This window comes from Cebus imitator, unplaced genomic scaffold (genome assembly GCF_001604975.1).
Source record: "Cebus imitator isolate Cc_AM_T3 unplaced genomic scaffold, Cebus_imitator-1.0 Scaffold81, whole genome shotgun sequence".
NCBI classification, from domain to species: Eukaryota; Metazoa; Chordata; class Mammalia; order Primates; family Cebidae; genus Cebus; species Cebus imitator.
Window position 1 is genome coordinate 6,575,293 of NW_016107396.1, and position 16,762 is coordinate 6,592,054.

The 16,762-nt window shown below is 39.5% G+C and overlaps 1 protein-coding gene across 5 annotated transcripts in view; it reads right to left on the bottom strand.

Annotated features, from left to right (window-relative positions):
- The window catches only part of NCOA7 (nuclear receptor coactivator 7), a 157,590-nt gene that overhangs the window by 56,998 nt on the left and 83,830 nt on the right, over positions 1-16,762 (bottom strand). For all 5 annotated transcript variants that reach the window (XM_017533335.2, XM_017533339.2, XM_017533337.2 and 2 more), the window contains exons 4-7: positions 8,792-8,871; positions 5,420-5,527; positions 2,531-2,644; positions 1,112-1,237 (exon numbers count right to left, since the gene is read on the bottom strand). In XM_017533335.2, coding sequence (XP_017388824.1) covers positions 1,112-1,237; positions 2,531-2,644; positions 5,420-5,527; positions 8,792-8,871 — 428 coding nt within the window. The remainder of the gene's footprint in view (positions 1-1,111; positions 1,238-2,530; positions 2,645-5,419; positions 5,528-8,791; positions 8,872-16,762) is intronic.

Genomic DNA, 16,762 nt, shown 5'->3' on the forward strand with positions numbered 1-16,762 from the left:
GGAGATAGATGTTGGTCAAAGGACATTTACTTATAGTTAGATGGGAGGAATAATAAAATGTCCAGAATAGGCAACTACAGAAAGACTCAAAGTAGGTAACAGATTGCCTCATGGAGATGGGGGTGGCAGGTAAAGGGAAAGGATAGGGTGGGGGAGTATGAAATGGGAAATAACTAATGGTTACGGAGTTTCTTTTTTGGGTAATAAAGACGTTTTAAAATAGATTGTGGTGATGGTTGCACAACTATGTAATCACTGGATTTTACACTCTAATCGAGTGAACTGTATATTACGTGAGTCACATCTTAATAAAGCTGTTTTTTAAAAAAGTTTATGTCAAGCATTATTTATTCTTATTTGCAAAAGTTATAAGTGCACATCAATAACACATTTTTCCTATTATCTAAAACTAGTATGAAGTCTGCTATGACCGTAGGAATTCACTGGTTATCAAGATAGTCCCTTCTCCAGAGCCTCACTAAAAGTTAAATTTGCTCTTTGTGAAAACAAAAAAATAAAAAGACACACAAAACAATCAACCAACAACTAAAACACTAAAAACAGGATACAGCAGATGTTAATACTAATGTCATCAACAGCAAACACAGGTTGAGAGCTTACTATTTTCCAGATTAGGTGCTAAATTCTTTATGTAAATTATCACTTTTCCTTACCATACTCTATTAGTTAAAATTTTTTATTGTTCCTATTCTATGCATGAGAAAAATGGAAGCTTAAGACATGTAAATACCCTGCTCCCGGTCTCAGAGTTACTAGGTGGTAGAGTTGGAATTTAAATTCAGTGAGTCTGACTCTAGCATATGCTGTTATATGTATACTACACTGTCTCCCTAACAATTCATAGGCCCAAACTAAAAGATAAAACAATAAATTCAAGGTCACAAAGAATCACATTTCCACTCAGTGATTACAATTCCCTCAATAAGTAAAATGCAGGCATCCAAAAGAGAAACACTAATTAATTCTTGTCAAATCTAAAATAGATACTTTGGGTAAGATCTTTTAATGTAACCTCTGTGCCAGTGATTTATAACCTTGTTTAGTTTTTCATAGATTTCAAGGAAAGGAAACAAATTACATTGCCATATACCTTTCCATCGGTGAAGTATCGACAATTCATTTTTAAAAATTTCACCACACCTGGCTCGTCTTCTTCAGAAGTAGATGATAACACTCTTTCAATGGGTTTTAAGGCCTTTCGTGCTAAGTCAGCATCCTTGTAAAAGCAAAAAAATTTCAAAAGCAAATAAAAGCACTTTTTCAAACAAATTATGTGTATCAATCAAGCCATATAAATTCCCTGTGAGTATACTATTTTTATTTAAGTAGCACATTAATAAGGCAAACATCCTTTGTCCTTCAAAAATATCACAAATGTAATAACAGGTATCTAAATCAAACTAAGATTTTTTTTTTTTTTTTTTTTTAAAGCAACGACAAATGTATGAACCCATAAAACTTGCTCATGAAATGTCTTTAGAAAATAACCTAAATGGGCCAGGCATGGTGGCTCAGACCTATAATCCCAGCACTTTGGGAGGCTGAGGTCAGGAGTCTGAGACCAGCCTGACTAACATAGTGAAACCCCATCTCTGCTAAAAATACAAAAATTAGCCAGGCATAGTGGCAGGCACTTGTAATCCCAGCTACTTGGGAGGCTGAGGCAGGAGAATTGCTTGAACCCGGGAGGCAGAGGTTGCAGTGAGCCAAGATTGTGCCATTGCACTCCAGCCTGGGTGACAGAGCGAGAGTCTATCTCAACAAAAAAAGGAAGGGAGGAAGGGAGGAAGGGAGGGAGGGAGGGAAGGAAGGGAGGGAGGGAGGGAAGGAGGGAAGGAAGGAAGGGAGGGAGGGAGGGAGGGAGGGAGGGAAGGAAGGAGGGAGGGAGGAAGGAAGGAAACCTAAATGGAAAAATTCTTATTACACTCATGATTCAATTTCTTTTATTTTTTTTTTAAATAAAGGAAGAATACAAATAAACTATCCATGTCATTGGGAATTTAACTTAATACTTTTACAAAAGGCATGCATTTTTACCTTTTTTTTTTTTTGAGACAGGGTTTCAATCTGTCACCCAGGCTAGAGTGCAGTGGTATAATCATGGCTCACCACAGTCTCAACATCCCAGGCTCAAGTGATCCTCCTACCTCAGCCTCCTGAGTAGCCAGGACTACAGGTGTGAGCTACCATGTCTGGGTAATTTTTAAAATATTTTGAGTCACTATATTGCCCAGGCTAGTCTCAAACTCCCGGGTTTAAGGTAATCCTCCTGCCTGAGCCTCTCAGAGTGCTGGGACTACAGGTGTGAGCCACCATGTTTGACCATTTTTGCCTTTGAAACCTTAAATGTGAATAAATTTCCCTTGGAGAGGATGCATTCTCCAATTACCTAATCTCAACCATCTAGGGAGAATTTCAGATGTAATGTTGTGAAAAATAACATGCTGAATTCTACAACTCACAAAAAATCTCTTTAATAAAAATGAACTTCACTGCATAATATACATACAGGCAGTTTATCATATTCTGCATCTGATGATGAAGGAGAGACAGTAGCACCAGGACTAGATGATGACAGCCTTAAGGTACTGGAAGGAGAGTTGGCATCTGGCACAAAAAGGACCTGAGAATGGGAGAGAAGAGATGGGTGAGTACCAGGAACCAGGCAAACCACCAGTGAGTGTTTAGAGAAGTTTTCTCTGTACAGTATCTTGTTCAGTGCATGATTACGACCTAGGTTGCTTTCAAAGAACTCATAAGCAACTTACGGTGTTTTAGACTAATCCATGAAATGATACTCAGCATATGAATACATGTAGTACAAAGGGTACAAAACCTGCCTGTAGACATTGCAAGAACTCAAAAAGAAAGGGAAAGCAAGGCCAGGAGCGGTGGCTCACGCCTGTAATCCCAACACTTTGGAAGGCTGAGGCAGGCGGATCACCTGAGGTCAAGAGTGAGACCAGCCTGGCCAACATGGTGAAACCTCGTTTCTACTAAAAATACAAAAAAAAAAAAAATTAGCTGGGCGTGGTGGCGTGCGCCTATAGTCCCAGTTACTCGGGGAGGCTGAGGCAGGAGAATCACTTGAACCCAGGAGGCAGAGGTTGCAGTGAGCCAAGATTGTGGCACTGCACTGCAGTCTGGGCAGCAGAGGGAGACTCCATCTCAAAGCAAAGAGAGAAAGAAGGAAGGAAGTTAGGAAGGGAGGGAGCAAGGGAGGGAAAAGAAAAGGAGAGAGCAGTGGAGGGGAGGAAAGAAAAGAGAAAAAGAAAAAGAAAAAAAAAAGGGAGAGCAAGGTGAGTGGGTAAGTATTCTGGGAAGGCCAAGAGAAGCAAGTGGGTCCAAGTGAAGCCTTGAAGAATAAGTAGAGATTGGATAGGAGAGAGGGGAGAGCCCTCCACGGTAGGGGACTAATAGTATAAGGGAAATGAGGAGAGAGAAGCATGGCTTTTAAACTTAATATCTGTGCCAGGTAGAAATGGAACAAACCCAGCTTGCTAACTCCAAGCAGGCTCTGGGTTCTAAAGTAGTATGGTCCTTATATGATAAACTATATAAATTAATACCAATACAATGATCCCAGTATTTTCTTTTCCATCAGTGTCTGGGTTAAGTAAAACTAAAAATACCCCCCAGAATTATACAGAATAGCAACCTTCTGCAAAATACTCTGGTTCTCAAAACATTATTACAATCCTGTCATTCAACACTCTTTCAATGAGACATGCTACATTGTGGCATGTATCAAATATAATCTTTTGTTTGTTTTTGAGATGGAGTTTCACTCGTATTGCCCAGGCTGGAGTGCAGTGGTGCAATCTCAGCTCACTGCAACCTCCACCTCCCACATTCAAGAATCCTCCTGCCTCAGCCTCCCAAGTAGCTGGGATTACAAATGCCTGTCAGCAAGTCTGGCTACTTTTTGCATTTTTAATAGAAATGAGATTTCATCATGTTGGTCAGGTGGTCTTGAACTCCTGATCTCAAGCAATCCGCCTGTCTCGGCCTCCAAAGTGCTGGGATTATGGGCATGAGCCACTGTGCCCAGCCACATAAAATCTTGAAATGACAACTTTTAATGTTATAAAACAATTCAGAGCTAATCATATAACAACTGATAACTGATCAATATTGTTTATTCACTGTCTCCTATCTTTGCAGTCATTTCTGTTTTATTTAAACCTCACTTCAATCCGGAAAATATTTGAGACAACAATAAAAAACACATTAAAATAAAAGTGAAAATAAAAGTCAAGGGGATGTAAGATGAAGACTGATTACTACTAAAAATATGTGCTCCAAAACTACTAACCACTCATTAAGAAGTGGGCCATAAATCTGACTCTGAGTTTCCATACAATTAATGCAAAGAGATAATATCATTAGTTAGCAGAATTCAATTTCTATAAGATAAAAATGAGCCAGTTTCTCAGGAGTACAAGTACTCTCCTATGGAATCTCATACAAAGGAAGATCCTAGACATTTGTCCTCTATGATGCAGTAACAATAAACACAAGAACCAGTTTTGGAGGATTGCTCTAACATCTTCAATATGGCTCAATGGTAAATGTCAAAGTTTAGAGTTCTGTGAAAAGCAATTTACAAAGGACCAAAATTTTGTGGTCTTGGTATACAACTCTTATTTATTTTACATAGCTAAACTACAGTAATGAATGGATGGCATTTTTTTCCCAAGCAATTCTCCACCAATATTAATTTTTTTTTTTTGCATATGAACTCTTATAAGTATTAGGCAACATAGATTGCGATTCAATTGTCTGAACATTCCAAATGTCGAATCTAAGGAGTAATTCCTGTGCTTAAACAGTTGACTGCTCTGTAGAGGGAGGTGAGCAGCAGCCAGGACATGTGCTACCTCAACATGGAAATGGGACTGGATTGCAGGCAGGGGTGAAAGTTTCCTACTGCCTTCAGAAAATAATTTTGTGTTTGCTCCAACACATAGGCAAATGAGGATTTGAGGTCTTAAAAGTTCTTAGCCATACAGCAATGCTGTTATGTTAGTCTAGAAAAAAGATTTTAAACATGTGTAGCCAGGGTATCTTGTGAATATGAAAAGATCATAAAGTTGAGCTGGATGCAGTGGCTCACGTCCATAATCCCAGCTACTTGGGAGGCTGAGGTGGGAGGATTCCTTGAGCCCAGGGGATTGAGGCTGCAGTGAGCCATGATGGTGTCACTGCACTCCAGCCTGGGCAACAGAGTGAGACACTGTCTCAAAAAATAAATAAACAAAAATAAGGGAGAGAATATATTGAACCAAAGCACATTATCACTTATGATAATCCCCTGACAAACAACAGTGAGGCACTGAAAATGGCAATAAAAGATAAATGCAGATTTTCTAGAGGTATATCCAATGAGTATAATTACCTGGCCTGGAACAATAGTATGTGTGAAAAGTTTATTCAGTTCCACCAGTTTATTGGGAGTGATGTTAAATTTCAGTGCTATGGAGTTTATGGTGTCCTGGCTTCCAGCCTAGAATAATCAAACAAATAAGAGTCAATAAATAAAGCAAAAAAATTAATTTTGATAGATACTATTAATTTATCTGCAATATGAATAAATGATTAATAGTTTCATCAAGATAGACTATAAGAAAGAGTAGATACGCTGTCAATTCTTAATAAAGTCATTTTATGCAAAGTCTTAAGTGCAATTTATTTCTGGGCGTCCTCATTTTCAAAATTCACTATCAACTAATAGATTTCTAATTTTACTTTAATGCAACTTAGGTGTATGAAGTAAAGGCCCATAAACTATAATAAAGACTAAAACAAGAAAAGAAATACAATATACACACAGTCCCTACACTCAGGGGAAATGGGGCCAGTTTCTCTCTTGTGATATTCTGTCTATTTGCATGACATTTTCCTATACTATAAAACTGCTGATTTGTGTGGCAAAATGTTTTCTCCTGGGCTCAGCACACTGCTTGATACATGGAGGGTACACAAAAAGTTGATGAATGAATACTGTGAAAGCAAGGAAATCAAAAAGAAATTCAGATCCACTACCAATAATTGTTCACGATCATTAAAACCACAATTTTTTATGGTCAAATTAGTGTTATTCTCTAAATCTATGAAACTTGGAACATACATCCCAGGTGTACACTTTTCTTTCCTTCTATAGTAGCGGAACAGAAATAGAGGACTAGTGAGAAGATGAGAAACTTCATAGGAAAACAGCTCTTCCCAGAAAAAAAGTTGGCTCCCTGATGTCATGTCAACATCCCAGGACAGACTCCTTGACTAGAGTTGCCAGATAGACTTGCTAGTGGGAGGTCACTCTGATGAAAGTCACTGAGAAGTTCCCATTGATAGCTCTGGGTCAAGACTGGTGTAAGTTCTTTGAAAGCAGAACTGGCTCCACCAGATGAGCCTTGAATTATGGGGCAAGGTAAGGAGGCTGGAGGAAGATGTGGACTGGTGAAAGGGCAGAGATGTAGAAGGAGAATTAAACCCATCGCTACCTTCAGTATCAAAGGTCCACCTCCTAGATGAACTGTCTCAGACTAATCAAAGGTTACGGTTACAGATTATACTGAAACAGTCTCAAAACCTTTCTAGAAAAAGGATATATTATATGTAGTATGTATAATTTTTTAAATCACTGAAGTAAACAACATATCCATTATGTCTACCCTAGACAAAACCATCTCTACTAAAAACAAAGTTAAAAATATTTTTAATACTGTCTTATATATTTATATAATATATTCATACTTTTATGAGTAAACATGTAAAACATACTCTGTATGGGGTTCAGAGAGGAAGAAAAACTTTAACAATCAGTAGTTGTTAAAGATAAGATATATATATAGAATTAGGGCACAAACTCTAAGAGGAATGTTGGTATTATTAAATGACTGAAAGTAAACCAGAATGCTTGATCATCCACAGTTCAGGAGTAATAAAAGCAATCTGGTAAGTGCTAGCAGGTTCTCTAAACACAAAATTGAGTTACCTTTTATTTCCAATGACAAGCACAAAAATAACTTGCCAAATAAAACTCATCTCCATAGCATAAAACAAAGAGGTAGGCCTACCTGCATTACTGATTTGATCACTTATTTGTATTTAATTAATTTGGAGGTTGATTTTTCTTTTTTTATTGTCATTTCACCATTCAGTATATACTGCAGGAAGTAACTCCTGGCAAAAGCACCTCTCAATTCTTTGGAGGGGCATGTGAATAAAGGTGCTAGACAAATACATACAGATCGTAAGGATTATGGCTTTATAAGTAATATTATTATTAATAATAAATAGAGTCCAACACTTCTCAAGTGCCTATTTTGAGGTAAGGCACTATTCCAGGTGTTATGAGAATCAATAGTACATTTCAGATAATGGTAATATAAAATATAATAATCGCAAATACTCTCTGAAAATGACTGTGCTTATAAACTTTAGAAAGATGCCTAGAGATGTTCACAGAGCACTGAGCAAGAAAGCCTGTGCCGGAGACCTTCAATGTGACTCTGCAGAGGCTTGCATAAGATTTACCATTCCAAAAGAAACACCAGCAAAGAATTAGATCGCCTGCCTGTTTTATATAGGATCTGGCAGTGCTTACAAATAATGACTACAAAATAAGCACACATTAGGAAAATACACCAGGCAACAGCAATAGCACTTAATTTCTTCTTAGAAGTCAAAGAGAACACTCCTCAAGAGCACTATTTAACAGTGAATTAAAATAGATCTACAACTGAGTGCCCACTTTGTGTCAAGCCTAAGATACATAAGATACAACTCCTGGCCTCCAGGAGCTCATGATGCAGTGACAGAGATGAGCACATGGCACACAGTGCAGAGATGTAGTAATAAACACACACGTAGCATTGTTCACCTATTGCTCAACAATATGGAGACCTACACCCTGCCAGTCACCAGGAATACAATGGTGAACAAAGAGAGGTCTAGTCTTTCTTCAAGAATGTATAAATTAAAGCATGAGATAGAGATTAAAATAACAAGACACTAATGAATCAAGAATGTTAAATTATGTAAAGCAACATGATTCTATGAGAATGTTAAAAAAGGGATCTGGCCTAGACTGGCTGGATAATCTCAGAAGACTGTAATGAACACGGAGAGTAAGGGGATGGAGCTGTCAAGAATCAAGTTCTAGCTTGCATAAATGTAGGAATGATGGAGCCATTGTTTCTTGAAAGAGGACCAAGCATGGAGGAGTAGGTGGATATGCTGAGTAGGCAAATGAGTACATAGCTTTGGAACTTGGAAAGGATGTCTGGGTTGGTGACCTAAAAGTGGTAGTCACTGTTAGAGCAAAGATTAATTCAAGCCATCAGTTTGTTTGGGGGTTCTAACAGGGCAACACAGATATTAGAATACCCTTGACCAAAGAACAGTCCTCCTCTATTGGGGAAGGCCATTCTCTTCCTCCAAGCTCCAGAGGGATGCACATGGCGTGGTGAGGGAAGAAGGGAATACCTGCCTAGTCAGCCAGGTCAGCCTAGCAATGCTGGTGGTCAACAGGGTGACAGATGTTGCAGCCAGATCACCCTCACATTCTCAAGTCACTGGTTTATTTCAGATTCAGTGGGGAGAAAATATGGAGGAAAAAGAAATGTCCTAAAACTGGTCATAAGAAGCTTCATTATTTAATGAGTACACAAGAAAAATGCAGCCAAGGAACAGGATGTGTCAGGGAAAAGCACTATCTAAATCTAGTGCTATTAACAAACATTTATACCACCTTGGTTATACTTACAGTGTATTCCATGGTCCCATTCGGCTTCTGAACCACCATCTTCTTCTCTTTTTTATCATGTGTTTTGTTTTGATTGTCATCTGAAGATGTAAATGAATAATTTCATTTCCAGGGATTGAAGGCAAGGTAAAATTACCACACATAAAAACTCAATTTCAAGTCAACTGACAAAAGACAGTAATAGGAAAATGGACTAAGGGTCCAAATAGATCATACTCATAGAAGCACACTATTCATAAATGAAGACCTGAATAAATGATTAATATTAACTACAATTAAATAATATAAATAAAAACAATCAGGTAATATTTACAGTTACTAATGGTTTAAACGATAACGTATAATGATTATGAAGTTAGAGTAAAACCAGTTGAGTCGCCATATAAATGATGCCTAATGTAAACAAGTACAGTGTTTTTAGAAAGTAATTTGGCAATATGTAACAACAGCCATAAAAAGGTTTATTCTCTGACTCAGTAATCCTTCTCTTAGGAATTTATCCTAATGACAAATCTGAAAGAAGAAAAAGGCTATATATCAGCATATGGTCACCGCAATACTATTTAAAACAATGAAAACAAAAAGAATGAACAATATGTCCAACAACATATTAAGTTGGACCATGGATTTTGCTGCTTTTTTTTTTTTTTTTNTTAGTAGAGACGGGGTTTCACCATGTTGACCAGGATGGTCTCGATCTCTTGACCTCGTGATCCACCCGCCTCAGCCTCCCAAAGTGCTGGGATTACAGGCTTGAGCCACCGCGCCCAGCCATAAAATATTTTCTGTCATCTTGTGTTCCAGAATACCACACTCCTAAATTTTCTCTTGCTTATACCTCTTTACTTCATCAGTTTTTCATCCCCACAACCACTGAATGGTAGCATCTTTCATGGCTTTTAGTTCCCCTTTTATCTGTATATTTTTCTCTCAGCAGTCATAACCCATTTTTGTAGCTTAAGAATGCCCTTATTCATATAGAAAGCGTAGATAGCCCTGATGGCTGCTTAGGGCTCCAGCCACATACATTCAACTTCCTATTTGACATCTGTAGTTATCACAGACTTAATGTGACTTTACGGAATTTTCACCCAAACCTGTTCTTTCCACAGTCATCCCCTTATCAATAAATGATACTATGTTGACTTAAGCCAGAAACTTCCCTCTCCCCAATAAATAGTAAGTCCTGTCAATTTTTCCTCCAAAATACACCAAATCCATTCACGTCTCTCCCTCTCCACTGCTACTACTCTAGTTGAAACTATGTTTGTTCCAGTCCAACCCATTTTCCACATAGCCATGGTGATTTTTTAAAAAAATATTTTAATTGGAGGCTGAGCGTGGTGGCTCATGCCTGTAATCCCAGCACTTTGGGAGGCCGAGGTGGGGAGATCATGAGGTCAGGAGTTCAAGACCAGCCTGACTAACATGGCGAAACCCCATCTCTAATAAAAATACAAAAATTAGCTGGATGTGGTGGCACATGCCGTTAATCCCAGCTACTCAGGAGGCTGAGACAGGAGAATTGCTTGAACCCAGGAGGCGGAGGTTACAGTGAGCCGAGATCATGCCATTGCACTCCAGCCTGTGCAACAGAGCAAGACTCTGTCTCAAAACAAAACAATTTTAATTGGATTATATCTCTGTTTTGCATAAATTCCGTTAGTGACTTTTCATAGCATTTTAAAAAGTAAAGTCTTAACTATAGCCTTTAAGATGCCACGTGATCTGGTCCTTGCTTACTTTCCAGTTTCATCTCATAGCACTCTGCCTCCATTATCATCCACTTTGGTTTTTAGGACCAGGCTTTGTCTATTACCGTTCTTTATTTCTTTTCTTTTCTTTTTTCTTTCTTTCTTTTTTTTTTTTTTTTGAGACAGGATCTTGCTCTGTTGCCCAGGCTGGAGTGCAGTAGCGTGATTCTGGCGCACTGCAACCTCTGTCTCCCAGGTTCAAGCGATTCTTCTGCCTCAGCCTCCCGAGTAGCTGGGATTACAAGCATGTGCCACCATGGCCTGCTAATTTTTGTATTTTTAGTAGAGATGGGGTTTCACCATGGTGGCCAGGCTGGTCTCTAACTCCTGACCTCAGGTGATCCGCCCACCTTGGCCTCCTGAAGTGCTGGGATTATAGGCGTCAGCTACCGCACCTGGTCAGATTTTGCTGTTTTTATAGGTCAAAAATTGTTAGAGTTAAATACATCTCTATATATTAATTCAGATATCAAAAACCCCAGAACTATACTGCAATAGGTAAACATGTGACAAAAAATATAAAATTGAATTAACAATGAAAAGATGCTCCAACCTGTACGTGATCAGAAAAATGCAAATGAAAACAATGTATCATTTTATACCTATTAGCAGAGTAAAATCAGAAAGCTGTATAATTCCAACGTTGATAGAAATGTGAACCACTACAAGAAATGTAAACTGGTCAGTCATTCCAGAGAATTAAGTATATATAGCTCATATGACCTAGCAATTTAACTCACAGATAAGCATCCTCTTCCAAGAGGTATATATTTTATGTATACCATAAGGGACCTGCTGGAGGATGTTCCTCACAGTATTATCTATGGCAGTGAAGAGCCGGAAGGTAAATAAAGCATGGTAGGGAAGCTCTGGGATTTCAGGCAGCAATTAGAAATAACAAGCCAGAAGCATACACCACAAGTGTAAACAGGTTTACATCAAGAAAAACTGAATGGGATGTTAGTGTCCATCTGTTTTAAACATACATCACAGATGGACACTAAAGAAAAACACACAAATAATTTTCAAAGGCACATAAAAACAAAAACTTATACACATTGAAGACAACAGCACGGTGTAAAGTAGGGGAAGAAATGGAAGTGGAGAATTAGAATAAAAGGGAATGAATGATAAATGACAAGGAGCCCAGCTTGGAGCAGTAATGGTAAACCATGAACTGAGAAGGGCATGGATTAACTCAGCCCTCTGTGCCTGAGGACACACACACACACACACACACACACACACACACACACACACGTAGGAGAGAGAGAGAGAGAAAGACAGAAAGAGAGAAAGAGAGAGAGAGAGAGAGAGAGAGAGAGAAATGTATCAATGATATCATTTCATCTATATCACAAACTCGGGGGTCCTAGATGAAAACTAAGGGGTGACATAGAAACACAAACATAGTTAATTCAAACAGGATTTATCTGACTTTGAAATATTTCCTATTATTTAGAAATTAAAATCAAGAAAAATAAACTTAAATAGATGTTTCCATTACAGTCCTGTTCTGTCATCTATATCTTCAAATCAGAACCATTCATGGAGCCAAAGAGGTCCTGAAAATTCCTCTAGACTAAAAAATGACCTCCCTACCTACAGGCGGCCACATCTAAATTACTTCAGGAAGATGGGACTACTGACTATGCTTTTAGATCTCCAGACAAGAGATTCAAAAACCCAATCACCATATTTTACAAATCTTATGGGAAGACAAATGTAAAAACTGGTTTTCGTGGTTCTTGGCAGGTAAGCAATAAAACATTAACAGTACTTTTCTTTCCTTCTAAAGAATCTGAAACATTTTAATTGTTTGCTTTTGCTTTGTTTACATGGAAGATGAACACCCCAGGCGAATTCTTCTCATGGTTCCTTTTGGCAGTCGGTTCAGTGTTGTTCATTCCTTTTAGTATCTCAGCTCCATTTACTTTGTTTCAAACTCTGCCCCTTTTGCTGTCGTCATAAACAGCTGTCCCTTTAGGTCTTTGTGCTTTCAGAGTCGTCTCTTTATATCATTTTGTAGGTAGCTTCCTATTTCTAGAGCCAACAATATGCTTCCTTCTTCCCACACCTGGCAGCTTCTGGCCAAGGCCCTTCCATAAGCTGTAGACAGTTATCTCTGGTCCCAATGGGGAGTGTGACTGAAAGCCACCAACTGGTGAGTTTACATATTGCCTAGCTACAAAAGAAAAATGCATGTTGTCTGAGTCTTTCAGAATAAACTGAAATGTACAGCTGAACTAGAACAAAAATTAAATTACCTTCCATTGCCACAGAAGGCTAGAAAAATGTCAAATATGCAATATTACTAAAGGAGAAAAAAATTTCCTTCAGAGTCTAAGACTTTGAAACCATGGAGATAAAGACCATGACACACCCATCCTTAAATGTCTTGTGCCTTTTTTTTTTTGAGACTTGGATTCGTTCTGTCACCCAGGGTGGGGTGCTGTGGCACTTACACGGCTCACTGCAACCTCCACCTCCCAGACTCAAGCAATCCTTCTACCTCAGCCTTCGAGTAGCTGGGATTACAGGCACACACCACCACACCAGGTTAATTTTTGCATTTTTTTTTTTGTAGAGATGGGGCTTCACCATTTTGCTCAGGCTGTTCTCAAATTCCTAGGCTCAAGCGATCTGCTCATCTTGGCCTCCAAAAGTGGTGGGATTATAGGGTGAGCCACTGCATCTGGCCCTGTTTTGTGTCTTAATATAATACCTGGTATATGTAGTTGAATAAACCTTCCAGTACACATTAATAAGCCTGATGAGTTTGATTGTGAGGCAACACTTTTCACTGATGTAGCATCACACCAGGCAAATCATATGCACCTGCCAAAGCCACAAGGCAAACACTACGTTTTACAGTTGGTTCAACAGAGAAGCAAAGAGGATCTAATTTAATGTCTTTATATCATTATAGCTCAAGGTCAGGTTTCATATTGCTTCCGAAATAACTGTTCTGCAGTGAGTTGAAAAGATGGTCAACTATGTGTCTCAGTAAGTGAAGTTCTGTGTGTCTTACCAAGATGGGTTCTTCAGCACATAGTCCGCAAAGCTCTGGAGGGGCTTCTGGCCCTGGTGAGATCTAGCACAAGACATGAGCTGCCCTGGGAAAGGGCCGCTCCACTGTGCTTTAGGATGATGCTCCAACCCTAGTGTTTCAGGCAAGGATCCATGCCCATCCCAAATGGTGCAACTGTCTCTCAATGACACTGACCTTTCCAGCTTCAGGCCTCCTCACACACCTTTCTACCTACCCAAATTCTGACCCTCCCCCTGTGTATAAGAACCTGAGGCCAATGACATAAAAGTATCTACTGCCAAGGAGAAAGTTGGCCAAATGTCCCTCAGAAGCCATTTAGAGCAAAGCAACTGAACCTCATACCTGCCCACCTCTGAAATAAACTCTTCAGAGCAAGTTTTCCCCAGTCCAATAAGGAGTACAGTAACTATAACGAAACTGACAAAAACCCCAGGGGAATAAAACATAGGTCCTTCAGCCTAGTCCATCTCTTTCTGCATAAATCCTGGAGGTAGGAGCTAGAATGGGGTATCTGTGTGGACCTCAACCCAAGTGGAGCTTGGTGCCTTGTCCTAAGTCTTGCCACCTCCCTTACACCATAAAAGGGCACGGAGTGTCCAGAACGCAAGGCTCTGGGCTCCTGCATCTGATGCGATCCCCAATACAAATTTACAGAAAGAAGACTCTGCTCTCTCCATGCACTGGGGCAAAAAGAAGATGCTACCTAGTAGTATGACTGAGGTCTGGCGGGGGCATGTCAGCCAGATGTCACATCTTGTATCCCTTGTAGTGATGATACTGAAGTCTTGGATGAGGCTATGACATCAAGAGAATAAATTTAACAGGAGGCCTGAAGGTTTCGAACAGAAGCTAAGGAAGGCTTAGATTTAAGAAGTGAAAAAAATATGGCTGATATAAAAGGGAGAAAAGCAATTAGAGGGATGGGAAAATGAATGCAATGTCACAGAGGCTATGGAAAAAAGGGAGGTGGTGTTAACACTGTCAAATGCTGCACAGAGGCCCAGAGATGGAAACCTGGAAACGGATGACTGGAATTCACAGAGAGGTTTTAGAAGTAAAGGGAGCTCAAGACAGATGCTGTCAACATCATCAGTAGAGTAGGGGTAGGGTCATCTGATAAAATGTAGTGGAGTGAAGACAGGACTGAGGGAGTAAGAGCAATGAGATTTGGAAGAGTTACTATGGCAAAAATGAGGTTTCAAAAATGTGAGCATTAAGAAGCAATATTACACTCTGGGGTAGGGTCTCAATACCAGGGTAACAGGCCGTATAAGAAGCAAGCAAATAAATGGCCACCTGTGTGGTTGTGAGGCACAGAGCATGGCAGCTGGAGCTGGATGAGCAGCAGCTGAGAGGGAGCGAGATGTTGGAAGAGTTAGGGGAATGGCATGATGAATTAGTTTCCTAATGCTGCTGTAACAAATTGCTACACATTTGTGGCTCAAAATAAAGCATAAACACAGATTCATTATTTTACAGTTCCATAGGTTAGAAGTCTGGCATGGGTCTCATTCCTTTCCTCTGGAGGCATTAGGGAATGACTGGTTCCCTTGCCTTTGCTTACTCTTGCAAGTGGGCTACTTTGGGACCTGGAAGCAGGGCCTCGGCTCAAGGCCCTGCTTTTATCCACAGAGCCAGCAATGCTGCAAGAGTAGTCTCACGCTCTCTCTCCTGCCTCCCTCTTCCACTTTTAAGGTCCCTTGTGATTGCACTGGGCGTGTTGATAGCCCTGGGAGGTCTCCTTAAGGTTAGCTCATTAGCAATCTCAGTTCCATCTACAGCCTTGATTCACCTTTGCCATGTAAACTAACAGGTTTGGGGAAATAGGACATGGGCATCTTCAGGGGGTCAGTCTACCCGCCACAAATGGAGAACAGATCTGTGGGAAAAGACAAAAAAAGAAATTGAAATTCAAATAAGGGATTTCTGAATGTTGAAGTAGTAATGTGAGATGTGGACATTGAGTATGCTGGTTGGGGGAAGATTGTGGAGGGTGTCAAGAAATGCAGAGCTGGCTACATATGCTGGTTCTGAGAAAAACCAGCTAGAACAAGTCAATACATAATGTCCTTCAAACCTGAGCATCTGGCTCCTATTACAGGCCACTGGGGACTGGGTAAAGTCGGGACAGTGGACATGATTCATTATTGTGCTTAAAAACAGAAACTGTAGAGACATCTGTAAATTCCCTGGATCTTGATTCCGTAATTTCTATATAGATACAGGAAGGGAAGAAATGATAGTATGTAGCCTTTTTTTTCTGTTATTAACAAGTATCTGAACAAGCACAAACAGAGCTTTGGAAAATTACCAGGTTTTTAAATTATATCAGTTCCACTTCTGCATGGGCCTACGCTTACTATGTGCCCCTTCTTTCTTTACTCACCCGTGAACAACCAGCTCTCCCCTCCATCTATTTCTATCATAAGAGCATCTGAATGGGGCTCAAGAGGCTGACAGCAAAGGACCATCAGTGACTCTGCTGAAGAGGGAGGATAGTTCCTATAACATCCAAATAAGGGAAATTCAAAGAGGCAAAAATTGTCTGTGTCTCTCTAGATTTTTCAAAGAAAGGGGTACCCTGATTTATGAACAGGAGACCCTGTTTCCAATGACAGGCATGTCCCTATAATGGAAACTGATGTATTTAGCTATGATTGCTGAAGCAGTCTGATGATATTAATTATAAAATCAAGTCATGTACCATCTCATTTATGTCATCAACTATCTTCCTGATCACAATTTGGTTTAGGAGTCAAAATGACCTGGGTTTAACTAGCAACCCTGACACATAGTCATAGCTGTATGATGTGAAGCAAGTTAGCTGAAATATGTCTGCATCAGTTTCTTTATCTATAAAATGAAATGTTGAGAAAATTAACCTGATTGATGCAGTGTTTATCTCAGAGCCTGGCAAAGAGTACATGCTTAACAAATGCTATTGCTATTAATAATAATTTAGCCAACACAAGTAAATAGCAATTTGAATAGAGCAGTATGTTAAAACAATTATAAACTATGAGCAAAAAGGTTTCATCCAGAAACACAGGAGTGATAGAATATTAATATAATAGAGCTTTATAAATTGTTCAAAGGGGCCAGGTTGGGTGGCACATGCCTGTAATCCCAGCACTTTGGGAGGCTGAAGCGGGTAGATCACCTAAG